General features: G+C 38.9%; 1 protein-coding gene across 1 annotated transcript; it reads left to right on the top strand.

Annotated features, from left to right (window-relative positions):
• Positions 1-1,281: 1,281 nt before the first annotated feature.
• DCTN6 (dynactin subunit 6) lies at positions 1,282-25,146 on the top strand. Its single transcript, XM_029226730.1, has 7 exons — positions 1,282-1,384; positions 8,581-8,645; positions 17,981-18,086; positions 20,018-20,106; positions 21,349-21,396; positions 22,836-22,978; positions 24,575-25,146. The coding sequence occupies exons 1-7, from the start codon at positions 1,362-1,364 to the stop codon at positions 24,671-24,673; spliced, it is 573 nt and encodes a 190-aa protein (XP_029082563.1). The 5' UTR covers positions 1,282-1,361; the 3' UTR covers positions 24,674-25,146.
• Positions 25,147-26,663: the final 1,517 nt, after the last annotated feature.

Here is a 26,663-nt window from a genome sequence, read left to right as displayed (position 1 = left end):
GCCATAACCAGCTGATTTTAAGGAATAGAGATTATCCTAGATAATCTGGGTGGGCTTGATTCAATCAGTTAAAAGGCCTTGGGGCAGAGCTGGAGCTTCCTGAAGAAAGTCCACCTGTAGACAGGGCTTCACTCCATGTGTTGGAGTTCCAGGCTGCCCTGAAGATTTCTCACCTGCCTAGCCAGCCCCACAATCACGCTGACCAATTCCCTGCAATAAATCTCTTAATATATTATCTCCTAGTGGTTCTGCTTCTGTGGTGGAACCCTGGCTGATATGCCCAGTATATGACATCTATCTGAGACTAGAGTCAGAAGCGTAGGGGCGGGGGGGGGGGGGGGCCCGAGGGCAGGTGGAAGCTGTTTGGGTCTGAGATTCAGCCTGGCTTCCTGGAGAATGAAAGTGTGATTAGAGAAAGAGGAAGAGAACATGAAATTAAAGAAGAGAGAACTGGGCAGGGGCTGGATTTTAAAAGGAATGGGAAGTAAAATAACTGAATTTGGTTTTTAAAGGATGATTTTAGCTACAGGAGAGTGGCTTGGATGGGGGTGTGATTTCAGAGGTCACGGGTGGAAGGGGCAGGCTACAGGGGGAGGTTAGATTAGAGAGGTGGCAGAGTAAATGATGCAAAGTGTAAGAATGAGATGTAGGAGCTGCAGAGCTTGCCGGTGAATTATGTATGGAGAGGTGAGGACTGCCAAGGATGACTGTTGAGTTTCTTACTTGAGCAGCTGGGTGAATGGCGGACTCCTTTACTAGACAGAGATCAAATGACCAACTTGGATCCTCTGGAGAGAGGGCAAGGGCGTAAATCAAAAGCTCTGTTTTGGACATTTTAGGTTTCATAAGACCTTGAGGCACCCAAGTGGACAGGTGAAGTAGGCAATCGAATTATCAGCCCAGCGAGGAGGACAGAATTAGAGATATTAACCTGAGACCGACAGCAGGTAGAGGGTACTTAATTTACGGGAATAACGAGCTCACACTGAAAGGGAAAAGGGCCCAGCGTTTAGCAGTAAGATGCTTAAGGAAAGGAGACTGAGAATGAACAGTGGGTATAATGAGGTCACAATGACGTGCGTTGGATCAAACTAAACGGCTGTTTTAAATCCGAGTCCATCGATCCCCGGATTGCGCTAAAACCAGATGGTGGCCATGCACCGCCCCCTGGCACAAACCCGCTTACCCCAGCGAAGTGGAACCTTAAACCAGAGCCGGCCCCGCCCCCGCCCCCGCCCCGCCCCCGCGAGCAGCCCCAGGCTCCGCCCCTTCCCGATCCTGCCAGCCTCTGCAATCGTTCGTAGAGATCGTCGCTTTGCCCAGGCGGTTGTGTAGATCCAACTGGAGGTCAGGCCCAAACCATGGCGGAAAAGACTCAAAAAAGGTGGGTCGCTGCCTGAGAAAACCCTGTTCTGTCCTCTCCGCAGGGGTGGAACCTGTTCCTGGTCGCCTGTGGTGGGGCCTTAGATGGTGTCTTAGATCCCGGGCGCCCGGCTTAGACGGTTCCTAAGGCCCAGACCTGGGCGTCCGCGGAGGGAGGGGACGACGGAGTAGCGGTAGAGCGGCCCGGGAAGGTATACGAAATGGGGCCGGGTTCTCGGTCCCTCCGCGACCTCTCCGGCTCTCCTCCGCCACGCGCCTGCGCGGAAGCGGTCTCGGGCGGGGCTGCGAGGGGAGGAGGGTGTTGTCCCCCGCCCCGGACACAGAGGACCTGTCCCCTTTCTTAACGCTGCCTTCGGGGCGCCTGTAGCTGCCCTGTGTCCTCGACACACGTGGGAGTGCCGGCCGCTCCCCAATCCCTTCGTGCCTGTCGTGGGCGCTGTGTTTGTGTAGACGGGCTCCAGGGGGGCCGTACCTGGACCAGAACTAGCTGCTTTGTAGACGGCGTGGGGACAGGCCCTGGGGTTGCTTCTCCAGTGGTCTTACTGGCTGGACACTCTGGGTGGAAAGGAGCGGCTGGGATGGGGACACGCTTAAGTTAAACTGTTTTCCACAGCAGCAGTGTTGAGCACTCTCTGGTGACTCTCTCTGAAAAAGAAAACCGACAAACCTTGTTTTGGGTGCCATAAATTAACATTTAGGTTTTTCTTCTCTTTAGGCAGGTAATTGTAATCTTTTTCATAAGATAAAGAGGAAAGGAATATTATGCACAGTGTATAGTGGTGTGCAGTGGAGATGAAGGTGGTGTTGATTGTTGTTTTAATAGGTAGGTCTTTGGCTAAGCCTTCTGCCAGCTGCCTGTTTCCCCGTCCACCCCATCACTCCCAGGTACAGTGAGGTCTACGTGGAGATATTCGGACCACGTTTTAATTGATCTAGCGGTGAGTTTAATTATTCCTGCCTCACAAAGTGTGCTGATTGTAACACACACTGCCTGGAGCCTCTTCCTTCTGCATAAAACTGAAGACAGGGCATTTTTGAGTCTCACCTGTTGTCGCTTGCCCAGGATAAGTTAAACGTTAGATAATACTTTTTTCATTAAAAAAATCATAGCGAGAGGGAGGCTGAGGGAATGGAAAACTGGGATGGGAAATCATGTCTAAAATGAGATGTTTTATAGAGGTTAATTTATTTGTCCAGAGCTTAATAAAATTGCTTTTTTAAACACACAAACCAACTTGAAAAAACATTTACAAATGTTGATACATTCAAGGGCAGCATCATTCAGCTGTCACAGAAAGAATATCCAAAATGACAGGATGTTTCCAGGAAACTTTCAGCTAACAGAAAAGAGATGACTGGTGTTAGGATAATGATGTCCCGGAAATGAACTTTGCTTCAAGACATTTAAAGTCTCTGGGTTTCAGTTTCCTCATCTAGAAAATGAGAGGTTTGGACCATTTTCTGTTTTCTACTTCATGTTACTGAAGTTTTTTCTTTCTTCTATTCAGTAGAAAGGTTTTATATTTTCTGTGGTTTCAGCAGACAAGTGACACATAGTAACCCAGATGGATCATTTTAAAATTTTATTAACTTGTTCCTTGTAGAAAGTCAGTGCCTGTTAAAATGATGGGAGCAGACATAGCTGTGTCTAATCTCAACAACATTTCTTGAAGATAGACCCAGGGATTATTAGTTTTTGGTTTGATATTCTTTTTATTTAGAGCTTTAAAAATACTTTGTGGTAGGAAGGTTTGTTCACAGAAATTTATGGAAGAAAAATTCTTGCACGTCTTTTTTTAGTTTTTCACATCAGTAAGGAAGTGGTGATATTTAAAAATATTTAAAAATATTATGCATATACCTGGAGCTCCTAGCTGTGCTGTTCCTGTATAATAAAAATATTTAAAAATATTTAAAATTTTAAAAAATATTTAAAATTTTTTTAATTTTAAAAAATTTAAAATTTTTTACAAATGCTCATCACATAATCTTTCTGGTTTTTTTCTTTTTTCCTAGAAATCTTCCCTTTGAAGTCCTCTGTCAACTTTGCTCTCTAAGACTGATGCACGGCTGTTATCCTGATGTTTCCCTCTGTCCTTGCACGCTGGAGCCTCTGTTTCTAGAATCTGTCTTGTCTGTTGGTTTACTTTTATTTAGCTAAGTACATCCTTCATTAGCTTCATAATAAAGAGTGCATAGGAGATATTTTTTTTTAGAGTTTGCGAGTCTAAAAATGTCTTTATTTTCCTTCCGTAGTTGTTTGCTAGTTTGGCTGGATAAACAGCTCTAGGTTAAAAGTAGTTTTCACTCAGATTTCTGTAGGCATTGTTTGCTGGTGTTGTAGTATCCAGTATTGCTCTTAAGAAATCTGATGCCATTCCGATTATTTCTTCCCCTCCGTGTGTGACTGTCCCACCCCCCACCCCTGGAAACTTTTGAGGATCTTCTCTATAGTGTTCAAAATGTTTATGATAATGGTACTTGCCCATGGGTGTTTTGCATTCACTGAGTCCTTCCGGAGTGGAGATTGATAGCCTTTGTCCTGGGGAATTTTCTTGTGTTATTCTTTCATAGTTTATTCTCCAATATCTCTGTTTTCTCCTTTCAATATTACTTTTATTGGGATTACTTTTATACTTCATGTATTGGTCCTCTAACCGTCTTGCCTTTTCTCTTTTTTTTTTTTACATTTTGTTCTACTTTCTGGGAGAGCTCTTTTTTTAACCTCCATCCTTCTAGTGAATTTTAAATATTAGTCATGTTTTTTATTTCTAGGACCTCTTTCTTAGACTCTGTTCCTTTTTCATAGGCTTCTGTCTTGATTTATGCAGTAGTGTCTCATTTCTCTCAATTATAAGTGTTGTGTGTTCTTAATGTTTTCTTCTACTATCTGAATTAACTGTGTTTCCTCAAACTATTTTTTCTTCCTGTTTGTTTTGGGTTTTTTCCTTCCTAGTTGGAGGCTTCCTGGATGTATCTGATAATGGCCTTCTGTCCATTCTGTCCATTGTTAAGCGTGAGAACAGCACAGCTGGGAGCTCCAGGTGTATGCATTAGGCTTGTCCTCTGATGTGTTTCAGGGTAGAGCAAGTCAGGCAGGAAGCTGAGCTTTTCATTGAAGAACTCAGGATGTCTGGTAGTTTCTGTAGAAAAGTATCATCATCTTATCTCCTTGCTGCCTGAAATTCTGTTTGAGGCCAGGAAGGCACATGGGGAAGGGGTGCTGGTGGTCTCACTGTTGCTCTGCCCGTCATTGTCACCTGGCTTTGGCTTGATATCTTAAGTGCAGCGCCTCATGGAGGGGCCGGTCATCACCCGGCTGTGCCCCTGAGGATGGGGACGGGGGCAGACATCTGACTGCTTGGTTGCCTCACTTTTCTCCCCTTCCCTAGTGCCTGGTGCCTCCAAGCTAAGCCTCTCAGTGACTCTCTTCCTGCTGCCTACAGGCTTCTGAAAGTCTTGACATCTTTCATCTGCTGTTACCTCCTCTCCCTTGCTCTTTGGGAATAGTACTTCTTTTATTCCTTTACTGTTGTTTTAGTGGTATTTTGAAAGGAGAGATAAGTTGTCCATGTAGACCAGGGGTGGGCTAACTTTTTCTGTGAAAAGCTAGTATTACCTTGTTTTTATTGTTAAGGAGTACACAGTGTTCCAGTAAGCTGGTGGCAATATTTTATTTCATTACCTCTCCCTTTTTATGGCTATCAAGGTTATTAACAATGAATGTTTCACTGTTCTGAATAATATTATAATGACCAATTTGTACATATATTTTCCTCCTATTGAATTCTTGATGATAGAACTCCAGAAATAGATTTCCTAGATCACACATTATGAATATTTTTATGATTCCTGATGCATATTGGTACAGTAATTTCAAAGAGGTGTCCTGATACTGCCACCAGAAATGTCCTAGTGTCTCAGTTAAATTACAGCTGCATCATCATTGGATAGCTGTCATTAAAGGAAAAACAAAACACCTCATCACCCTGAACAAACTAATATGAGATAAGAAATGGGCCAGAATATAACCATATTGAATATTCCAAGTATTCACATTTATCTCATAACACAGCCTTTCATTTCTTCCCTCCATTGACTTGTGTCATGTTTCTGCTAGTACGATATCAAGCATCCTGGGTGTAATATGACACAGAACAGTTATGAACAGTGGTCTAGAAATATTCTAACCCATGCCATTGTGCATGTGGTGTAATCAGGTTATATTTGTGATAGCAGTTTATTTATTTGGAGACTGAAAGTAATGAGAAGTAATGCTAATGAAAAATAATCATTTTTTCCTTGGTTAAAGAGGATTGTTGCTGAAGCGGTGGGAGAAATGATTTGAAGAACAGAAAAACTGGTCTTAAAGGGAAACTAAGGAGCCTAAAATTCATTAAATGATACTTACAAGTTACATGAAAGTATTTTTAGATAAAGGGGGAGACCCTTTTAGGGATTATGATTTGAGGGGGACTTTTTCAGGAAAGTGGATAAAGTTTCACCCTGATTATGGAAACATATCCAGGACTTCTTTAGTACCTGGCCTTAAGAAAATTTGATCAGCTGTTGATTGATTGATTGGATAGGTAATGCATTTGTGTGATTCAAAATGCAAACAATTTAAAAAATGATATATAATGAAAAAAAATCTTCCATCTACCTTTGTTTCCCTGCTATCTAGCTCCTCTCTCTGAAGGCAGTGAGTATTGATTGTTTCTTACCTGTTCTTCCAGAGATAGTTTGGAAATATCCAAGAAAATACAAATATTAAGCAGTTACACACTAGTACTACTGTACACATTGCACCAGTTGTAAATGATGCTCAAAAGTCATTTCAGAAAAGCTGAATGTGCTAAACACTTAAGTATTTTATTAGAATGGTAAGGTTGTCTTAAGTTCATGTTACATATAATGAAAGTTTTCAGTCATCAAGGAGGACAAATTTTAAAAACATGAATCTGTTTCAGAGTAAAACATTTGAAAAAATAAAACTTTGCAATAATATTTTTTAAAATCAAAGAAGTATCCAAAAAAGACATGAAACACAAATAGAAAGTACCATTAAATTTGTTTATAGTATCTACTGTATGTTAAAAATAAGCAAGTAGGGACTTCCCTGGTGGTACAGTGGTTAAGAACCCGCCTGCCAATGCAGGGGACACGGGTTCGAGCCCTGGTCCGGGAAGATCCCACATGCCACAGAGCAACTAAGCCCATGTGCCACAACTACTGAGCCTGCGCTCTAGAGCCCGCAAGCCACAACTACTGAGCCCGAGTGCCACAACTACTGAAGCCCGCACGCCTAGAGAGAGCCCATGCTCCGCAACAAGAGAATCCACTGCTATGAGAAGCCTGCACACCGCAGTGAAGAGTAGCCCCCGCTCACAGCAACTAGAGAAAGCCCGCGCTCAGCAGCAAAGACCCAATGCAGCCAAAGATAGATAAATAATTAATTAAAAATAAATCAATAAATAAGTATTTTCATACATGAATATTTATAGAACTTAATGATATTGATATGAGTGAATCATTGCACTCTAGATTTCTAGTCCTTGCTGGTGGTGATACAAATATTTAAATATAAATATGATATTTACTGAAATGAGAAAACAATTTTTTGAAAAATTTATAAATCAAGGCTGTAACATGCAAGTCAAGAAAACTTCAACTGTTGTATACCAGGTTTTAGTAATTTACTTGAAATGCAAAGTTCATGTCTTAGAAGAAACTTTGATAGGTTTTGTTTATCTTGTAGAGCTAGAACATGGCAAGGATGTCTGGTTTCAACACTCTTCTACTTAATATCATACTGGAAGTCTTAGCCAGGACAATAAGGGAAGAAAAAGAAATAATATGAATACAAATTGGAAAAGAAGAAATAAAACTGTCCCTATCCACAGATAACAAAATTGTTTACATGAAACTGGTTTACATGGAAAATCCCAGAGAATCTATAAAACTACTTGAACTAAGTGGGTTTAGCAAGGTTGCAAGATACAAGGTCAATATACAAAATTATTGTATTCCTATAAACTTGCAATGAACAGCTAGAAATCAAAATTTTGAAAAATCCACACAGATATAAAATAGAAATATCTAAAATGGTATTGTTATTTCATAGAAACTGAGAGCAGATTTAACACCATGAATAATACCATTACTACTAAGAAAAATTATTAATGACTACGAGTTACTTAACGATTATCAGTTTAATGGGGAAGTCATTTGGTACAGTTCTTCATGTCAGCTCATGGCTCAGCTAGGGCAGCATTTAGCTAGATTCAGCTGTGTCCAACAAAAGACCACAGCAGAATATCAAAAACATTAATAAATTATTTGGAAATTATTAATTTTTTGAATAATTTGCACTACAATTTATCACTTGATCAGCAGTTTTATCATATACATAGAGAATAAATAGGAATATTTATAAATTTTAAATTTCTACATTGATTTCTATATTAATATTACATTGCTGCATTGTTAAATATTTTGAATGAACATTCTTTTTCCTCTTCTTTTTTTTTTTTTTTGGCGGTACGCGGGCCTCTCACTGTTGTGGCCTCTCCCGTTGCGGAGCACAGGCTCCAGACGCGCAGGCTCAGCGGCCATGGCTCACGGGCCCAGCCGCTCCGCGGCATGTGGGATCTTCCCGGACCGGGGCACGAACCCGCATCCCCTGCATCGGCAGGCAGACTCTCAACCACTGCACCACCAGGGAAGCCCTCTTTTTCCTCTTCTTAACCAAAATACTGGCATGTTACTGTCCATCTCTGGCTTTGATTTTGTTGACTTAACGATGTAGCTTGGAGATCATTCCAACTATTTACATACAGGATTATTCATTCTTTATTATGCTGTATATTAGTTCATAGTATACCATAATTTATTAACAGTTCCCTACTAATGAATATCTAGATTGTTTTGAGCTTTTTGCTATTTAGAAACAATGTTGGTGTTAAAAGAGTCCAAAGCCTCTTTTCCTCTCAAGCATTTTAAGAATGCATGATAAATAATTTTAGCTCAGTAGATGGTGTGCCACCTGAGAAGTTTATAATATATTAAATCTTACAGTTTATTTTTCATTTTTCCCTCAATTTGTTTTAACCTTTTTCTCATTGCAGTGTCAAGATAGCTTCTCTAACAGTATTTTTAAACTTTACGCGTGATGAATGTTACCTTTTTTTCCTACAGTGTGAAGATTGCACCTGGAGCAGTTGTGTGTGTAGAGAGTGAAATCAAGGGTGATGTAACTATAGGTAAGAAAATAGCCCATTAGTGTTGTTTCTCAAGAATTGTGATTTATTTCAGTGCTTTACAATTCATTAGGTATTATTTTCTATGTTTGACTGATGCCCTAATTTTATTGAGAAACAGTGTATTTCTCTAAGTGTTTAATATTTCTAAAAGAATTTAGTGTGATGGAGTCTATATTTAAACTCATGTCTGACAAACTAACAAGGCAATATAATAAAGTCTTTTATTTGAGAGACAGCTATTGCGTACCTACTACGTGCCAGGCACTGTGCTAGCACTAGGGACCCAGCAGTGAACACAGCAGACAAAGGTACTGCCTTCACAGAGCTTACATTCTATTAAGAGTATAAACCACGGAGTCTGACAGACTTGAGGTAGCATCCTCGCTCTTAACCTGCTGAGTTACCTCTGGCATGTCACTTAACCTGTCTCATTTTCCCCATCTGTGTAATTGTGTGTATCAGAATTAGGTTCAACTGCTTGTAGTGGTGGCTTACACACTCAAAGGTTTACTCCCTTATGTAAAAAGCCCAGGGGTAGGCAATTCAGGGCCTGTCAGTTGATTGTCTGGGAACTCCAGCCTTGCAGGCCAGGATGTGATGGCTAGAGCACGAAGAGTGATCTTGGATAAGAAAGGGGAGGAACGGAGACAAAGGGTGTACCTCCCAGTGCATCAGCTCCCCTTAAATAGTCTTCCTGAAAGTTCCACACGGTCTTTTGCCTTGGTCTCGGTCTCATGGACACACTTAGCTACAGAGAAGGCTGGGAGATGTAGTCTGAACTGGACACGTTGCTGCCCCCTTATTGGGTTCTGTTACAAGGCAAAAGGAAAGAATGGATATTCAGTGGTAGTTAGCAGCTTTTGTCACAGGCAAAATAGGAGTGCCTCCCTCAGAGGCTTTTTTGTTTTGTTTTTTTTTACCTTATAGGTTTTTGAAGGATTAAAAATAAAAGAATATTTGTGGGGCTTCCCTGGTGGCGCAGTGGTTGAGAGTCTGCCTGCTGATGCAGGGGACGCGGGTTCATGCCCCGGTCCAGGAAGATCCCACATGCCGCAGAGCGGCTGGGCCTGTGAGCCATGGCCGCTGAGCCTGTGCGTCCAGAGCCTGTGCTCCGCAACGCGAGAGGCCGCAACAGTGAGAGGCCTCACGTACCGCAAATAAATAAATAAATAAATAAATAAAAGAATATTTGTGAAAGTCATTGCCCAATACCTAACAGATAGTAAGCACTCAATAAACGTTGCCTAATCACACTGTAAAATCAGTGTAGCCTTGTTAGAGGTGAAGTCCAACATTTAAATCAAATGAACAATTTAACATGAGACAACTTGCTTATATGAACATGATTAAATTCCCCCAAATGCACATTTTAGCACATTCTAGTTCTTTTACATGTGTTTTCACTGGACATGGTGCCCTGGTAGCTTTATTAATGTGAGCCCATCCTTACTAGCCACTGTGTGTTGCTGGAGTAGAGCTTTCAGGGAATTAAGTACACTTTCAGAGAGTAGATATGCCTTGTTCCCTTATACTAACAGTATGTGTAAAAGAAAAAAAAATTTTTTTTTATTTTAGTAAGTCTAAGCCTCCAGCCACTTCAGGCATCATGTCTTATAAAACCAGTTAAGATTGTGCCTGTATTGGGGACTTCCCTGGTGGCCCAGTGGTTAAGACTCTGCACTCCCAATGCAGGAGGCCTGGGTTCGATCCCTGGTCAGGGAATTAGACCCCACATGCATGCCACAACTAAGAGTTCGCATGCCACAACTAAGGAGCCGGCAAGCCACAACTAAGGAGCCCATGAACCACAACTAAGGAGCCCGCCTGCCACAACTAAGACCCAGCGTAACCAAATAAATAAATAAAGGAAATACAGCATTAAATTACTAAAAAGATCATGCCAGTATTATGGAACATCATTAGGAATTTGCCAGGTTGGATTTATTTAATTATAATATTTTAAATGGACAGAATTTCAAAGTTTAGATGATGGCTCTTTCTTTCCAGTGCTGTATTAACTCTTTGTTAACTCTTAACACTTGCAAACTTTTTATGAGGAGAAATTATGATGGTCACATGTTTATCAAAATGTTCCTGTGCATTTTGCCTGTTTTTATTTTTGGCCTCATGTGGGCTCTTAGTTCCCCAGCCAGGGATTGAACCCGAGCCCCCTGCATTGGGAGCACGGAGTCTTAACCACTGGACCGCCAGGGAAGTCCCTCCTCTGCATTTTTATTCTAGTATTTTTATGGTTTTCTTCATGATTCGAGGAATAACATCTAATAGTAGCCCACAAGGTGTTCTGTAATTAGAAGGAAAATAAATTATAATACTTACTTTCCCTTTCATTTCTACTTCTTCCTCACTTTAAACAATAAGTGTTCAGTATCTACTGTATAGTAGATATATAGATGGTATAAATGTCTCTACAAGCATAAATGTACGCACAGGTATACATATATGTGTGTGTGTGTTTGTGTGTGTGTTTCAGATTTGAAATAACAGGTCCTGTCCTTGCAAAGCATCCCTAGAATAGCAGTAAAGGCTTTATCCTGTGAAAAGGAGAGCTGGACCACTACATAGGACTGGGGCCTGGAGGTTTCAGGAATCAGCGCTCGCTTTTCTGTTCCCCCTCTGTCTTTTGTTCCTTTGTGCTTCTCCCCTTTGTTTATCCCTTTTATCCTCCTGCCTTCTGTAAATGTTGAAATTATGTAAAGAAATACAGTATTTAAATCTACTTTCCATGTAAGCTCATTACCATCTGATCATGCACAACTTTGATGGTTAAAATATAAAATGATTGTTCAACACAGATTTTCAGTGACGGATTGTAGCATAAGAAATGGTAATTTTTTAAAAACTAGTGATTTGAAGTTTATCATAGAATGGATCTAAGTTAATATTTGTTGGGTTTATTTTTGACCCAGTTTTTTAGAACAAGAAAATTTGCTCACGTTACAGAAACATCTCAATTTTTGAAATTAAGGAAAGGGGCTTCCCTGGCGGTCCAGTGGTTGGGAGTTTGCCTTCCAGAGCTGGGGACACGGGTTCGATCCCTGGTTGGGGAACTAGGATCCCACAGGCCTCAGGGCAATTAGGCCCACGCGCCGCAACTCTTGAGCCCATGCCCAACCCCAAACTAGAGAGAAGCCCATGTGCTGCAGCTAAGACCTGATGCAGCCCCAAAATATAAATAAATAAATATTTTAAAAGAAAATTAAGGAAAAGATTCAGAAGTGATATAGTTACCCAGTGTTCTGTGTTACACAATTCTTATCTCATTTTCATTGTGCCTGTTTCTTATCTCTAATTTTATATATAAATATCGAAATTTTCCAGTATTGGTGTTTAGTCATTTCTATCATGTTATATTTGGTATAAAATTATCTCTTATCTTTTGATACTATTAATTCATTTTTCTGATGTAATACATCAGATTTAAAAAGCTCCTGGGAGATATAAAGTTAAATCAAAGCTGAGAGTAGAGATAAGTTATCTGATTAAATCTCACTCTCCCTACCATGTTGTGTTTTTTTATTTTTAGTGTTGTGTTTTTTTTTGGGGGGAGGTGAAATTTTCTTCTTAGGGAAACTTTTATTTTCTTATTTATTTTTAATAATTTTTATTGGAGTATAGTTGATTTACAATGTTGTGTTAGTTTCAGGTGTATAGCAAAGTGAATCAGTTACACATATACATCTATCCACTCTTTTTTAGATTCTTTTCCCATATAGGTCATTACAGAGTACTGAGTAGAGCTCCTTGTGCTATACAGTAGGTCCTTATTAGTTGTCTATTTTATATACAGTGGTATGTATATGTCAGTTCTGATCTCCCAGTTTATCCCTCCCCCTCCCTTTTCCCCCTGGTAACTGTTTGTTTTCTACATCTGTGATTCTATTTCTGTTTTGTAAGTAAGTTCATTTGTACCATTTTTTTAGATTCCACATATAAGCAATATATGATATTTGTTTTTGTCTGAATTACTTCACTTAGTATGATAATCTCTAGGTCCTTCCATGTTGCTGCAAATGGAATTATCTCATTCTTTCTTATGGCTGAGTAATATTCCATTGTGTATATATATATATATATATATACTACATCTTCTTTATCCATTCCTCTGTCAATGGACTATTTTTCAACTTACGGCTGTTTTTGTTTTTGCTTAATTTATCAGAACAACTAATGTAAGTCTTCTGTTACAGTATGAGATTTGAGCACTTAATAAGCTCTGTTTTCTGGCTTAAGTGGCAATGAATTTAAGTGTAGTTTAATTAATAGATTTTTCAGGATGTTTTACATAACTTTTCATTCCCTTATCAGTTTTACTCTTACCAAATTATTCCATTCTGAAATATTTGAGGAGGAAAGTAATTTTTTCTTTTGCTATATTTCAGTTAGTAGAACTTTAAACCTGATCTTCTGTTTTCCTAGAAAATCAGGTATTTGGTTTATCAAAGTAACTAGTCTGAAGCTTTGAAGTATTGTCCTTAACCAGAAACCCTATGGCTGTGGCTCTGCAGGAACCTGACCCTTTCATTAGAGGCAGCTAGGAAACAGACCTTGGGAAAAATAACAGCACTCTCGTTAATTATAATTTGGGTAAATAAGGTTTCATAGTATGAAGCCTGTTTTTAATTAGTTTGCCTTGATTCATGGGCCATGCATTATTTCCTGAAAATTTTTTTTGAAAGCTGAAAAACATTTCAGAAAGGTAGCTCTGAGCACAGTCCTGTAGTCCTGTTACAGGGTGAAGGCAGACTCCTGGGGTTAGGACAGGGCTTGATGGGACATCGTAATGTGAAGGCAGAACTGACTACAGTGGCAAAGCTTTGTGATGGAAGCACTTTGTCCCACTTATTCTGTCATTCTTTCCATTAGAGTTTTTAATATAAGCTTCCCTTTTATTGTGGAAATCTTTTTTTAATTGAGGTAACATTGGTTTATAACATTATGTAAGTTTCATATGTACATTATATGGAAATCTTTTTCAATAAAGCAGAACAGTGGCTTTGACTTGAGAAATTCATTGAATATAAAGCAGTTCTTAAAGATACTTCAGCTTACAGGTCAAAGGAATTGTTTTCATTTTCAAAAGAGACCTTGTGGCTTTTGGAGCTATTTATTGACATATGAAAATGTCCACAAAGATTGCTTTCTGTGGCAAAGATAGACAGGAAAAATGCCCTTTACTAAATGAGGGGAATGGAAATTTGATGCAAGGAATGTCTTTCTGGCTGGGTTGCGTCAAGCCCGGCCAACCATTTAGAAAAATAATTCATCAGCCAGTGAGGCAGCTCCGACTCTAGACACACTTATCCAAACAAGGAGATAAGCCAAATAGGGTTTCAGCACATTTGGTAAGAAAATATACAAACTGCCCCGCCAGAAAGAGCGCCAAGAAAGTTCACAGCAGCCTTTTAAAAAAAAACTTTCCATGGTGACAGATTTTTATTGTTAAAGCATTTTAACCTCAAGACCCTTCAGCTTGGTTTGAATTCAGACCCATTCTAGGTAAAAATGCTTCTTGCGTGCAGAAAAGTATGGAGCAGACTGTGCTCACATTCCATGTCTTGGACTAGTGCTCAGGTTGCCGGGCTGTCTGGTGACGACCTCCAGCGCTGCGCAGAGACAAAGCCTCACTCACCTAAGTCAGAAAGTTCCTTTAAGGAGTTCACCAAATTTAAGTCTTAGCAGTCACATGTCCTGTGGTTCATATACACATACTAACCTCTCTAGTCTCTGCCCAAAAAAGACCTACAAGAGGTTAAGGGAAGCTATTCAGTTTATTGTCACCCATGACCTTGTTGTTAACATCACAACTTGAAGTAGATAGTTTTCATGTTTCAAGCCATTTCAGCCCTGAACTCCAAGACTTGTAGTTTGGCGGTGTGGCCACCAGGTGGAGGTGTTGTCCTAAACACAGGTCTCACAGCAGCTGCTCACAGGTCTCATATAATGCTTTATATCCCAAGGCAAGGCCATCAGATTTACAACCAGTTTTCCAGTTTCTTACTAACAAACTTATTAATAATGATAAAAACAATAATAAACACCTGGCTAAAATAGCCCCAGCATTATTTTTAAAAATTGTGTAAGAAGACATGGGATTTGGGATTATTTAATTTTTAAAAATTTGTGCTCATCTCTTTGGGTTTCTTTTGTATAATTAACATGTATTATATTATTTTTGAAAGGGAAAGATGAAAATACCAATTGTTTTCAAAGCTGTACTTTAGAGGAACTTTTAAAGGAGCACAGGTCCCAGTGGTACTTTTGTCTTATTAGCCCTTTCTCAGGTAGCTTCTTGCAAGGCTGCTTGTTGTCAAAAGCTGCAGCCTGAGTACCAGCAGAATATCTAGTGCCTCTGGCTACTTATCTAGCTGTGGCAAAGGATCTGCTTTCTGTCACAGCCATGACGATCTCTTCCTCCTGTCAGATTTTTAATGCTAGCAATGGAAAATTATTCATTTTATTAATTATTAATCTTTTTCACTATCTTACAGTATGGTGAAGAATTTTCCTCCCTGGTTTTAAAAAGAGGTTTTACCCCAGTACCTGAGTATCAGGGAAGTAAAGCACTCCCTTTTCTTCTGTTTCTCAGACCAGAAGGAGTTATTTTGTTTACTGTGATAAAGTTCTTAGCTCTTAGTGTCAGGTTATGATAAACTTCCCGTTCTGAAGAACTATGATCTCCTTTTCAAACATTATTTTATATAATCCACACTTCAGCCCAGTGAGGTAGGTTATCATACTCATCTTTTTATAGATGAGAAAACTGAGGCATTTGAGAGATTAAGTACATAGCCTTTAAGTGATAAAGGCCAGAGCCTGGACTTTCTAGACAAGGGGCGGGGTGCTAGCTGGGGCTTTAATTATAAAGAACCTAAAATAGAAAGATCGTGTCCCTTTATCATGGAATATTTTGACATAAAATGTAAATCTGGTATTGTGCAAACTACAGATTTAAATTGGTTCACATGGCTGGAAGACCTGTAAGAAATTTCTCATTTCAAAGGAATCCAGTGTTTGTTTCAGAAATGTTTTAGCACCTCTCCCCAAAAGTGTTAACTTCTAAATGCCCCTTATTAAGGGATTGGTTAAATAAATTATGGTATATTCATATGATGTGAAATAATAATCAGCCATTAAAAAGAATAGCCAGCTAGATACTTATATGGAAAAACCACCATGACTTATTAGGTGAAAAAGCAAATTGCAGAATAAGTACTATTCCTTGTTTTTTTGAAAAAGTATGTACTTGTAATTCGTATTTTTTCTCCTTTATTTTTTAACTTTCTAATGAAATATCTTTTATATACAGTGATATTTACAGATTTTAAGTATATAGCAGTACTTAAGTCTGGAATAATACTCCAAATTTTTAAGAATAGTTATCTCTAGGGAATGGGATTAGCAAGAGGAGAGAGGATCTTTCACTTTTGGCTTTGATTGAGGTTTTTCTAATGAGTATGTATTCCTTTTATAAGTGTGTGTGTGTGTATGTGTGTGTGTGTTTAGCAAAGGAAAAAGGCACACGTGGTCACAGTCACGGTCGCCTTGAGAAGCTTCCCGGGGATCTCAGTGATCCCGTCTTCTATTCTGAAATCTCCTATCCTGAACAGGAGAATTTGCCAGGGAAATTGTACTTTAGTAGCTGAGAATTTGGGGAGCCAGAGGTGACAGAAATAATAAAGCCGCTCTCTGTGCATCCTTTGACTTGGGCCCCACCCTCTTTATCAATCCCGAGCTCTTCATTGTTAGGGAAAAAAATAAGCTGCACCGAGATTCCTTCCAATTCTCTGGGCACCTGGAATGCCTCTATTTTAATACATTTTTGAGCAAGCATGTTAAGTATTCCCAGTTTTTAAGATAACAAGCTCAAAAGGGCAAGTGTAGCACACATTCCTTTCTGTTGCCCTGTCACAAGCAGATAATTACTGAATAAATTAACAAGTTATTAATACACTTTATTAAAACAGTAGAATACTGAATTTCATGGACGGTGCCATCTAGCTGACTCCCCTCCCACTTTCTGTCAGCACTTCTGCCCACCCTCTCTTACTTTCAGAGTCAGTTACTTCCTGTCCGCTTGTTTACAGATAAAAATGGCCTTGGTATGGGTGGGTGGGCGGGCGGGTGTTGGAGAGAACGGCTGCCGCGAGAGATTCTGTTTTCTCACTAGTGGTTTCATTATCACCCAAATGCTAGGCCTATAGGGAGGAGATGTTACCGGATTTAGGCAGTGCAGTGCCTCCTTCACCCTGACCCGCCAATGGGCTTGATGAGAGCCCTTCCTGCCCCTCGACTTGAGGTTGGAGTCACTGCCTCAGGTCTCCTTTTATCAGAGTCGTAGGACTCCAGTAACCATGCTTGGCTCCTTCCTCTGCCTGCCGTTACCCCTTTCACCTGGTTAAAATCACATCCTAGACCAGTAGGGATGGTGACAGAGTAACAAAGCTAAGGTTAGTCTCCATATTTTCTAACTCTCATCTCGCCCATATTTCCTCTTAATCCCTTAATAAAAGGACTAATTTTGGGCTTCCGTGGTGGCGCAGTGGTTAAGAATCTGCCTGCCAATGAAGGGGACACGGGTTCGAGCCCTGGTCTGGGAAGATCCCACATGCCGCGGAGCAACTAAGCCCGTGTGCCACAACTACTGAGCCTGAGCTCTAGAGCCCACGAGCCACAACTACTGAGCCCGCGTGCCACAACTACTGAAGCCCGTGCGCCTGGAGCCCGTGCTGCACAACAAGAGAAGCCACCGCAATGAGAAGCCCACACACCGCAACAAGGAGTAGTCCCCGCTCGCTGCAACTAGAGAAAGCCCGCATGCAGCAACAAAGACCCAACACAGCCAAAAATAAATTAATTAATTAAAATAAATTAATTAGCTAATTAAAAGGACTAATTCTGTAATGCGCTAGCATAAGAAAGCACCAACATTGTAAGCAAAGAGAGCCTTACCTTTATGAGGGAAAGGAAGGAAAGGAATTAATTTTTATTGCTGGCTACATGTCAGAATACTATGTCTACAAACATTATTTCATCTAATTCTTAAAACAGCCCTGCAAGACTGTTATTATCACCGCCCCCATTTCACTGCTGAGATAACAGAGGCTTCAGAACAGAGGGTGAGCCAGGGCTGTCCGGCTCCAAAGCGTGTGCTGTCTCCACTCACCTCGGCTTGAGATTTGGCACGAACGGCAGTGATAACATTTGTAACGTGCCTAGTGTGGTGCCTGGCACCTACTTTAGGAAACGTTCCTCCCAACAGCCTCCTTGGAAGCGCAGCCTTCAAAAGTAATTTCTTTTCACCATACTTTTAACAGGACCCAGGACAGTGATCCACCCTAAAGCACGAATCATCGCGGAAGCCGGGCCCATAGTGATCGGCGAAGGTAACCTAATAGAAGAACAGGCGCTCATCATAAATGCGTGAGTGAGACTCTTACAGATGCTCTGAATCAGGTGCCACAGTGTTGCCATTCATTTCAGCCCCATCTCTAGGGACCTTTTACAACTGACATCTGGAAAGCCCACTATTTGAGAACTAGGGAAACACTAAGCATCTTTTTCTTTTTTAAAAAAATTAATTAATTTTTAGCATCTTTATTGGAGTATAATTGCTTTACAATGGTGTGTTAGTTTCTGCTTTATAACAAAGTGAATCAGCTATACATATACATATATCCCCATATCTCCTCCCTCTTGCGTTTCCCTCCCTCCCACCCTCCCTATCTCACCCCTCTAGGTAGTCACAAAGCACCGACCTGATCTCCCTGTGCTATACAGCTGCTTCCCACTAGCTAGCTATTTTACATTTGGTAGTGTATATATGTCCATGCCACTCTCTCACTTCATCCCAGCTTCCCCTTCCCCCTCCCCGTGTCCTCAAGTCCATTCTCTACGTCTGCGTCTTTATTCTTGTCTTGCCCCTAGGTTCTTCAGAACCTTTTTTGTTTTGTTTTTTTAGATTCCATATATATGTGTTAGCACACGGTATTTGTTTTTCTCTTTCTGACTTACTTCACTCTGTATGGCAGACTATGTCCATCCACCTCACTACAAATAACTCAATTTTGTTTCTTTTTATGGCTGAGTAATACTCCATTGTATACATGTGCCACATCTTCTTCATCCATTCATCTTAAGCATCTTTTTCAACACAAGTAATTAGTAAATGAGGAAAGCAAAGACCAGAGGGGTAAAGAGACTTGTCCAAGGTGAGATAGCTCGTAGGTGGATGACTAGAATCTCCGAGTCTCGGTCTGATAATCTTCCCCTTACGTATGACAGCCTCTTCTGTTCCTGAAGCGAACATTTCCTGAGGACACCCCCAGTGGCCCAGTGCTGTGCTCACTGCCTCAGATAGTCTTTTAGTTGGATGTCTTGGTTCTGGCTGCAGTGTTATTACTCATACCCAGACATGTGAACTTAAATCTGATATATATTTTCATATGCTTTGAGGGATAACACTCAGAATTATATTTGAAAAATTGGGGGTTCTAGAGGCAATTTTTAAACTTTATAAAATATTAGAACATGTACATGATCTTAGTGAACTAGACTATAATACCTGTGAAATTTTTATAAGCATTTGTAAAGCTTTCTAGGTAAAATTTTGGCAGGAAATTCAAGCTTATACCTAGTTTATAGCAACAGTGTATGGAATTTTTAATAAAGACCTTGGGAAAATACTTAACTGTGATAAAGAGATTGATTTCTCTTAATGCTTACTTAGGATTTGGGAGTTTCTTACTATATTAGGCAGTTTCTTTTTAAAATATATTTTGGCACTTTTAGTGTAAGTCAATTAACAAGTTATATTCTGCAGTAACTCAGCTGTCAGAGATAAAGCACTGTTTTTAAATGGCTTTTTCCTCTTAGACCACAAACATCTTATGTTCTAAATGTTTCAGCTATCCACCTAACAGCATAAAATGATTATTTTATGTGAATGTCTGTTTACATTTCACAATCTTGAATGATTATTAAGAAAGAGAATTTTTCAAGTTAGGCATGATTTTGATTCCATTTCAACAAGCCGAAAGTCCTAGCCAGCATCTTTTCTACCTTGTCCTGGGAAAGGCACACTGGGCTTTTGAGTTTAAAAAATAAACAAAGAAAGACTGACCTTCTGTACACACCTATGACTTCTTTACATTTCAGTAGTTCTTTTCCAACTCAGAATAAAGTCTTCTGCAGCATAGAGGATAAATAATTCACTTGGATTAAGAAATTACTTACATCGTTACATATATTAAGCTTGATGGAGGTAAAATTGAGAGAATGAACCCAAATTCCAAAACAGCAGAATTGCTTACTGCACTGTTAACTTGTTGATAATTTGTCTCTTCTTTTTATAGTCACCCTGAAAATATCACTCCTGATGCTGAAGATCCAGAGCCCAAACCTATGATCATTGGCACCAATAATGTGTTTGAAGTTGGCTGTTGTATCCTTTGCCATAATTTAAGATAAATCATTTCCAGCTGTCTTTTGGTACCTAAATCTCCTCTGTAGAAATTATTGTAATTTATCTATCAAATACTTACATTATATATATATAATTATTTTTTAACACATAATATAATCGTATATAATATATGTTATATATTATGTAGTTTATATTATGTGTATATATAAACATTTATAAACTATGTTTTTAGGACTAGGCCATCCAGCTCTTTGAAAGGACTTATTTACAGTATAATCCCCTCTGTTCCATTGAATAACCCGAGTAAAAGAAGTATGCTGTTTTCAGGTGTGCATGCATGCACACACAAACTCACACTCACCTTTAGGAACCATCTTGCTCCTGTTACTACGTCTTGTTGGCAGGTACAGTGACTGAGTGGCAGTAGACATGAAATAGAGTAATCTTGGCTTCAGTCCTGGTTTAAGAACCACACTATGTCCATTTGATTCCTATATAGTTTTAGGTTGACAGTATGTTGTCTGATACAAGGAAATGGTGGATGGAGATGAAAATATTTCATTCTTTGCATTTTTCCCCCCAAGTGTCACCAGTGCCTTTGCTGATTTCATACTCTAAAAAGATAGTAAAATCTTTTCAAGATGTCAGCGAAACCTTATTTTATAATAGAAACTACTTGAAGGAGAAAATCTAAAGGTTTAACAATAGCAAAATATTTAAATAAATTAAACTGCAAGCATAAAATGGACCACTAGAACCATTAAGCAGTCATTTACAATTATGTTTTTAAAGATTTTTGATGGTATGGGATAAGGCTTGCAAATGGAAGTGAACCGAATAAAGTGAGCTACAGACGTTTATACGGTTTGATTTTGTACAGTTTGATTTCCAGTTATATAAAGGGAATTATACATATTTACATAAAGATATATCAAGCCATTAACAGTGCTACCTTTAAGTGATTGGGTGTTAGTTTTCATTTCCTTAAAACAATTGTGAAAATATGTTACTCATAAAATCGGGGTATAAGGTGCTCATTTCTTTAAAAATATAGAAGACATTTATTTATACTTGAGATATTTCTATATAAAGATTAAAACTTTACTTGCACACTGCCCTGGGCAAGGAGTTCTGGCCAGGCCAGCCTGCGTGGCCCCTCCCATGCCTCTGTCTCTGCCCCAGTGCAGGATAAGGACAGAGTGAATTAGTAGGGAAGAAAGATGAACATATTCACAATGGCTACTTAACTCTGGCTTACAGATTCCCAAGCCATGAAAATAGGAGATAATAATGTTATTGAATCAAAAGGTAAGTTATGTTTGGAACTTTATTGTGAAAACTGATTACCTCCTTTCTCTTTGTGGTGTTCCAGAAAACAACCTAAGTACAGACCACGGCAAAGTGGTGTGCTTGGAAGGAAGGCGTGGTTGGAAGTGGGCTAACACAGCTATGAGATGAATTCTTTGCCTTTAAGGAACCTAATCTAGTAATGTGTTTCATACATTAATTTAAAATTCTAGCTATGTACATTTAAATCAGGATTGAGTTAAACCATAAACTTCAGGTGAAAGATTTGAAAAAGATTTCTCCTAAAAACTAGTGTCTGACTTCCCTGGTGGCTCAATGGTTAAGAATTGCCTGCCAGTGCAGGGGACACAGGTTCGAGACCTGGTCCGGGAAGATCCCACATGCCGCTGAGCACCTAAGCCCATGCGCCACAACTACTGAGCCTGTGCTCTAGAGCCCGTGAGCCACAACTACTGAGCCCACATGCCACAACTACTAAAGCATGCGTGCCTAGAGCCCATGCTCCACAACAAGAGAAGCCACTGCAATGAGAAGGCCATGCACCACAGCAAAGAGTAGCCCCTGCTCGCCACAACTAGAGAAAGCCCGCGCGCAGCAACGAAAACCGACCGCAGCCAAAAATAAATAAATAAATAAATGATTTTTTAAAACCAAAAAAAACTTCCTTCCTTCCTTTAAAAAAAAAAAAAAAAAAACTAGAGTCAGTGGTAATTTAGTTGATTAACGTTATTGTAGAATTAAAGAAAAAAAATTAGTTTCTCTAGCAGTTTGCTTTCTTGAATTTCAGGACTGCTTTCCCCTAGCCCATCAGAAACAAATGTAAGCTACTTTATCATAGGTGGGGCAATGCGGGGGCCGTGTAAGTCACCATCACTGCTGGGAAGCAGCTCCAAGAGCTTGTCCAGAAAGAACTGGAGTGATAAGACTTTTTTAGAATAGTGCCTTTCCTTTCTTGGTCTTGACTGGCATGAAAGAAAATGTTTTCTTTAAAAAAAAAAAAATTAGGCTTTTTGTTAATCTGCTTAATGGTTTTTATTTAATTTGGATTACCAGTTATGATGATGATTCCCACTGTCATTTTCTATTTATTGTGTACTTACTATGTGTCAAACCTGTGCTTGACACTTTACATTTACTATCTCATTTATTCCTTACAGCAAACTGAAGTGGGATGGTCTCCATTTTATAGATGAACTTGCTCAGAGAATTTACAGTGACTTGCCCAAGATTGCACAGATAGCAGCAGAGCTCTGTTTTGAATGCACTTGATACTAGTCTGGTGCCTGCCTCTGCGCTGTACAAACTCTGGACTAAAGTGATTTCTTAATATTTTTTTAAGGGCAGTTTGTATTTTTAGACTTGCATCATCTTAGGAAAAAAAATAGTGTTCTAGTCATTGAATGTCTTACATGGTAGTTCTCTCTGTGTCTTTCCTGCAGCATATGTAGGCAGAAACGTAATATTGACAAGTGGTTGCATCATCGGGGCCTGCTGCAACCTGAACACGTTTGAAGTCATCCCTGAGAACACAGTGATTTATGGCGCGGACTGCCTTCGTCGGGTGCAGACTGAGCGACCACAGGTACTAGAACCTCTCTTTTAAAAAGAGTCTTTTCTAGGGCTGCTAATTTTCCCAAAATACCACATAATTGTTTTAATGGGGCAGCAAGTCATCTGTTTAAAAAGCAAATAATTAAAATAAAACAGAGAAACATTCCTAAAACTATAATTTATTTGTAATTATTGAGTCCTTAATATCAGAAATATGTCCAAAGATGACAATGACACATTGATTATGGGAAAAGAAAATCCAGTGATATTATTCCTAATCTTATGTATTTTCACTGGAGGTGCATCACCAAGCCTTACAAACTATATGGATTTGCTCCTAAAAATACCAACCTTCGAGGGTAAGGAATGAACCTACCAAATTTATACTGAATAGCCAACTTGGGTTCAGCTATTAGTTTACTAACACAGATGCCTTGAAAATAAGCACAGCTTGTGAATATGCAGGTATATTTAGATATTTTCCTGTCTTATGAGAAATTGTCCCCTCCTAATAACCAAGAATAATGGGAAGTATGTATTTGGAGTTTCACATTAGAGTAGGAGATAAGTAAGATAGGGCATTTGGGACTTCCTTTGGACAGAAGACATTCTGATTGAAGTTTGGAGCCTCACTGTTTGGCACACTCAGTATATTACCCACCCTCCTTCCCTTTCCCCAAAGAAAGTATTTTTCAAGACATTTAGCACTTTTGCTTCTTAGCCATATTTTATCAGAAATTAAAATTCCAGTTCTTTCTGGGTTATTGTAATTCTGTAATGTTTGGCCTTTATTATTATTACTATTATTATAAGCAAGTATTACCTCTATAGACCAAAAAGGAAATAAGAACAAATCCAGTATTTTTTCACTATCTTTCTGCATAACAGCAAAACAATTGAAGAGAGAGAAATGAAGCTGGAGTTGGGTTAAGGGAGATTAGAATTATGTGAGCAAGAATATCTGAAGTTTAATACATAATGGTGTGTATGAAACTCTGTTTTCCATTATCTTGCTGATCGTAAGGATCATGTAAAGGTCCTTATTACAGAGGATTCACCCAGACTTTTGGAAACAAAGTTCTTAGGGCAAGGGCCTAAAAGTCCATAATTTTCACAAGTACTCCCAGTGAGATTTACAGTGAGGGAAGTTTGAGCAAAGCTGGTATATGAAGAGTCAAGATCAGGTGAGTGTCACAGCTGTGTGCTCTGTAGGTCGTGTAGAAAGCAGTGTCCTTGGGGTATTTTACTTGTGTTGTCTACTATACTTGGAACTTTCTCAGTTCTTAGAGGCCAAGGTGAAATCTACGAAAGCAAGGTTGAAAACTGATTAACATATATTTTTATATGTAAAATTTTTTGGCTTTTTCTTATTACCAAACTTAACGTATGTTCATTGTAAATTGAAAAAACAGAAGCAAAAATAAGTCAGTGAATGGGATCCACTGCAGGGGCACAGGTTCGATCCCTGGATCCCTGGTCAGGGAACTACGATCCTGCATGCTGCACGGCAGAGCCAAAAAAAAAAGTCAGTGAAAATCACCTGTAATCCCATGACATGGTGATAATCATCTCTACCTGATACTCTTTGCTTTCTGCTGGTCAGTTCTTAATTCTCTTATCTTTTTAGCCCCAGACACTACAGCTGGATTTCCTGATGAAAATCTTGCCAAACTACCATCACCTAAAGAAGACTATGAAAGGAAGCTCAACTCCAGTTAAGAACTAAGAACAATATATGACATCAAGATAACATTTGTCTTTGACCACTGTCTTCTGAAAGAGCCACAGTGTTTATGCACTCTTAGCAGTCTGCGGAATAATGTGTTGACTTTATCTTGTAAAACTGAGTTAGAGAGGAAAGAAATGGGTTTTCATTGTAACTGTCCTCTATAATTTATATAAAATGTATTATTTTCTGATATCCTTGTCCCATTTCTGATAATTTACAGATTTCTTATTTTGTGTTGTTTTGTTATGTAAAATGTTGGCCATGAATCTTAGTTATATAAAAGACTACCCATGGTAAGAAAGAACGTACTGTTATGTATTTATATTCTAGCATTTACTAAACTAAATAAAAATGTTGATGACAGGACTTTCAGTGAATATACTTTAATCAATTTTTCTACTTGCATCAACTCTCCCAAAATAGCCCCTTTAATTTTTATTGTGTACTCGCTATATATTAAAGCTAATGTGGATTCGTAGCTGTTTAAAATTTCAGTGAAATTTCATCAGCTATTGAATTAATTTAGACTTCATTTTGTTTCCAAGAAAAAGACTTGGGTTTTTTTTTCAGTAAAACAAAAGTAATCAGGGAAAGATGTATTCAGTAGAATACAAAATCAAAAAGAATGGTGTCTGATGAAAATGACAAGTAAAATGACCATTGAGTGGTATTCTTAGGTTTCTGAGAATAATGAAACTAGAAGAGATTTTGATATATTTATAAATGTATGAAATTATTTTGGCATATTACTAATCACTAATTATCGACCTTGTCATAATTCTATTTACCTAATTACATAATGGGCAAAATATTGAGGATTTTATTGTAATTCCAAGTTTTTTTAATAATTCAAGTGCATACATTTAATGGGACATACTTTTTAACTTTTGAATCAGTAGATGTTGATTAATACTAAGACATTAAATGCTAAAATATTTTCTCTTGAAACTTTTTTTTTCATTGAAGTACAGTTGATTTACAATGTTATGTTAGTTTCAGGTATACAGCAAAGTGATTCAGTTATACGTATATATGTATTCTTTTTCAGATTCTTTTCCATTATAAATTATTACAAGATTAATTTTTAATTGTGGATAGTAAAAAACTATTTTTGAATTTCTGAAACTGACTGGTACAAATTAGCCTTTGTTCCAGTTGTGAACGACTTGATTTTGGTAAGAATATTCATGACTCAAGTTAGAAAACTGTACTACTACATATAGTGGTTTGAAAAATGAGAACATCACATAAATGTCCTGTTTTTGATAACTGGTCTTTATTCATTTTTCAACCCCTGGTGATCAACTTAGGATTTTGTTGATAATGAAAATTTCTAGATAAAAGATCAGAAATTACAAAACTGCCCTTGAAATACTGTACCAGTTCTGAAATATTATCTCTGGACAGGCTCTGATATGCTAATAAATGCCCTGTACTCCAAACTATACAGGTAGTATGTGAAGACAGCAGTGAGATCCCTCCTGAGGACTTAGTAATAAGATATCCCCAGAGAGTCAGACTAGTTTAATCATCATGTGAGAAGAGCCTCAACGTCTCCCAGGTGCACTGTGGCTTTTAATCACTATTAACTCATCTGAGGAAAGAAAATGTCAATTTACCGAGAGTTTAGAGAAACAAAAGTGACAGTGTGAATATAGTGTTAACCCACGGAGGGGAGGTGCTGAATCCAAGAGATGTGAGCCATTCAGTGACCAGAGGTGTTCTCTACTTCCCGTAGTATCAGTTTATGAAGACTTGCTGTGGCTTGGGAAGAGCATACCTCAAGACTTGCCACTTTGTCCTCTAACTGCAAGCTTTACTGAGCCACCTTCTGATTGCCGATACGGACTCTAAGCTGTCATTCAGGAAAAGGGGGAGCTCTGTATGAGAGCATCAGAATTCCATTCTGCACATAGTAAACTTAGAGAAGCTTTCTGATTTATACATCAGTATCATGTGAATTTAGTTTGTGTAGTTCTGCCTCCAT

Source organism: Monodon monoceros, unplaced genomic scaffold (assembly GCF_005190385.1).
Source record: "Monodon monoceros isolate NGI ecotype Baffin Bay Population unplaced genomic scaffold, NGI_Narwhal_1 Super_Scaffold_17, whole genome shotgun sequence".
Classification (NCBI taxonomy): Eukaryota; Metazoa; Chordata; class Mammalia; order Artiodactyla; family Monodontidae; genus Monodon; species Monodon monoceros.
Note: the sequence above shows the minus strand (reverse complement) of the source record. Positions and strands in the feature narration are given on the sequence as shown.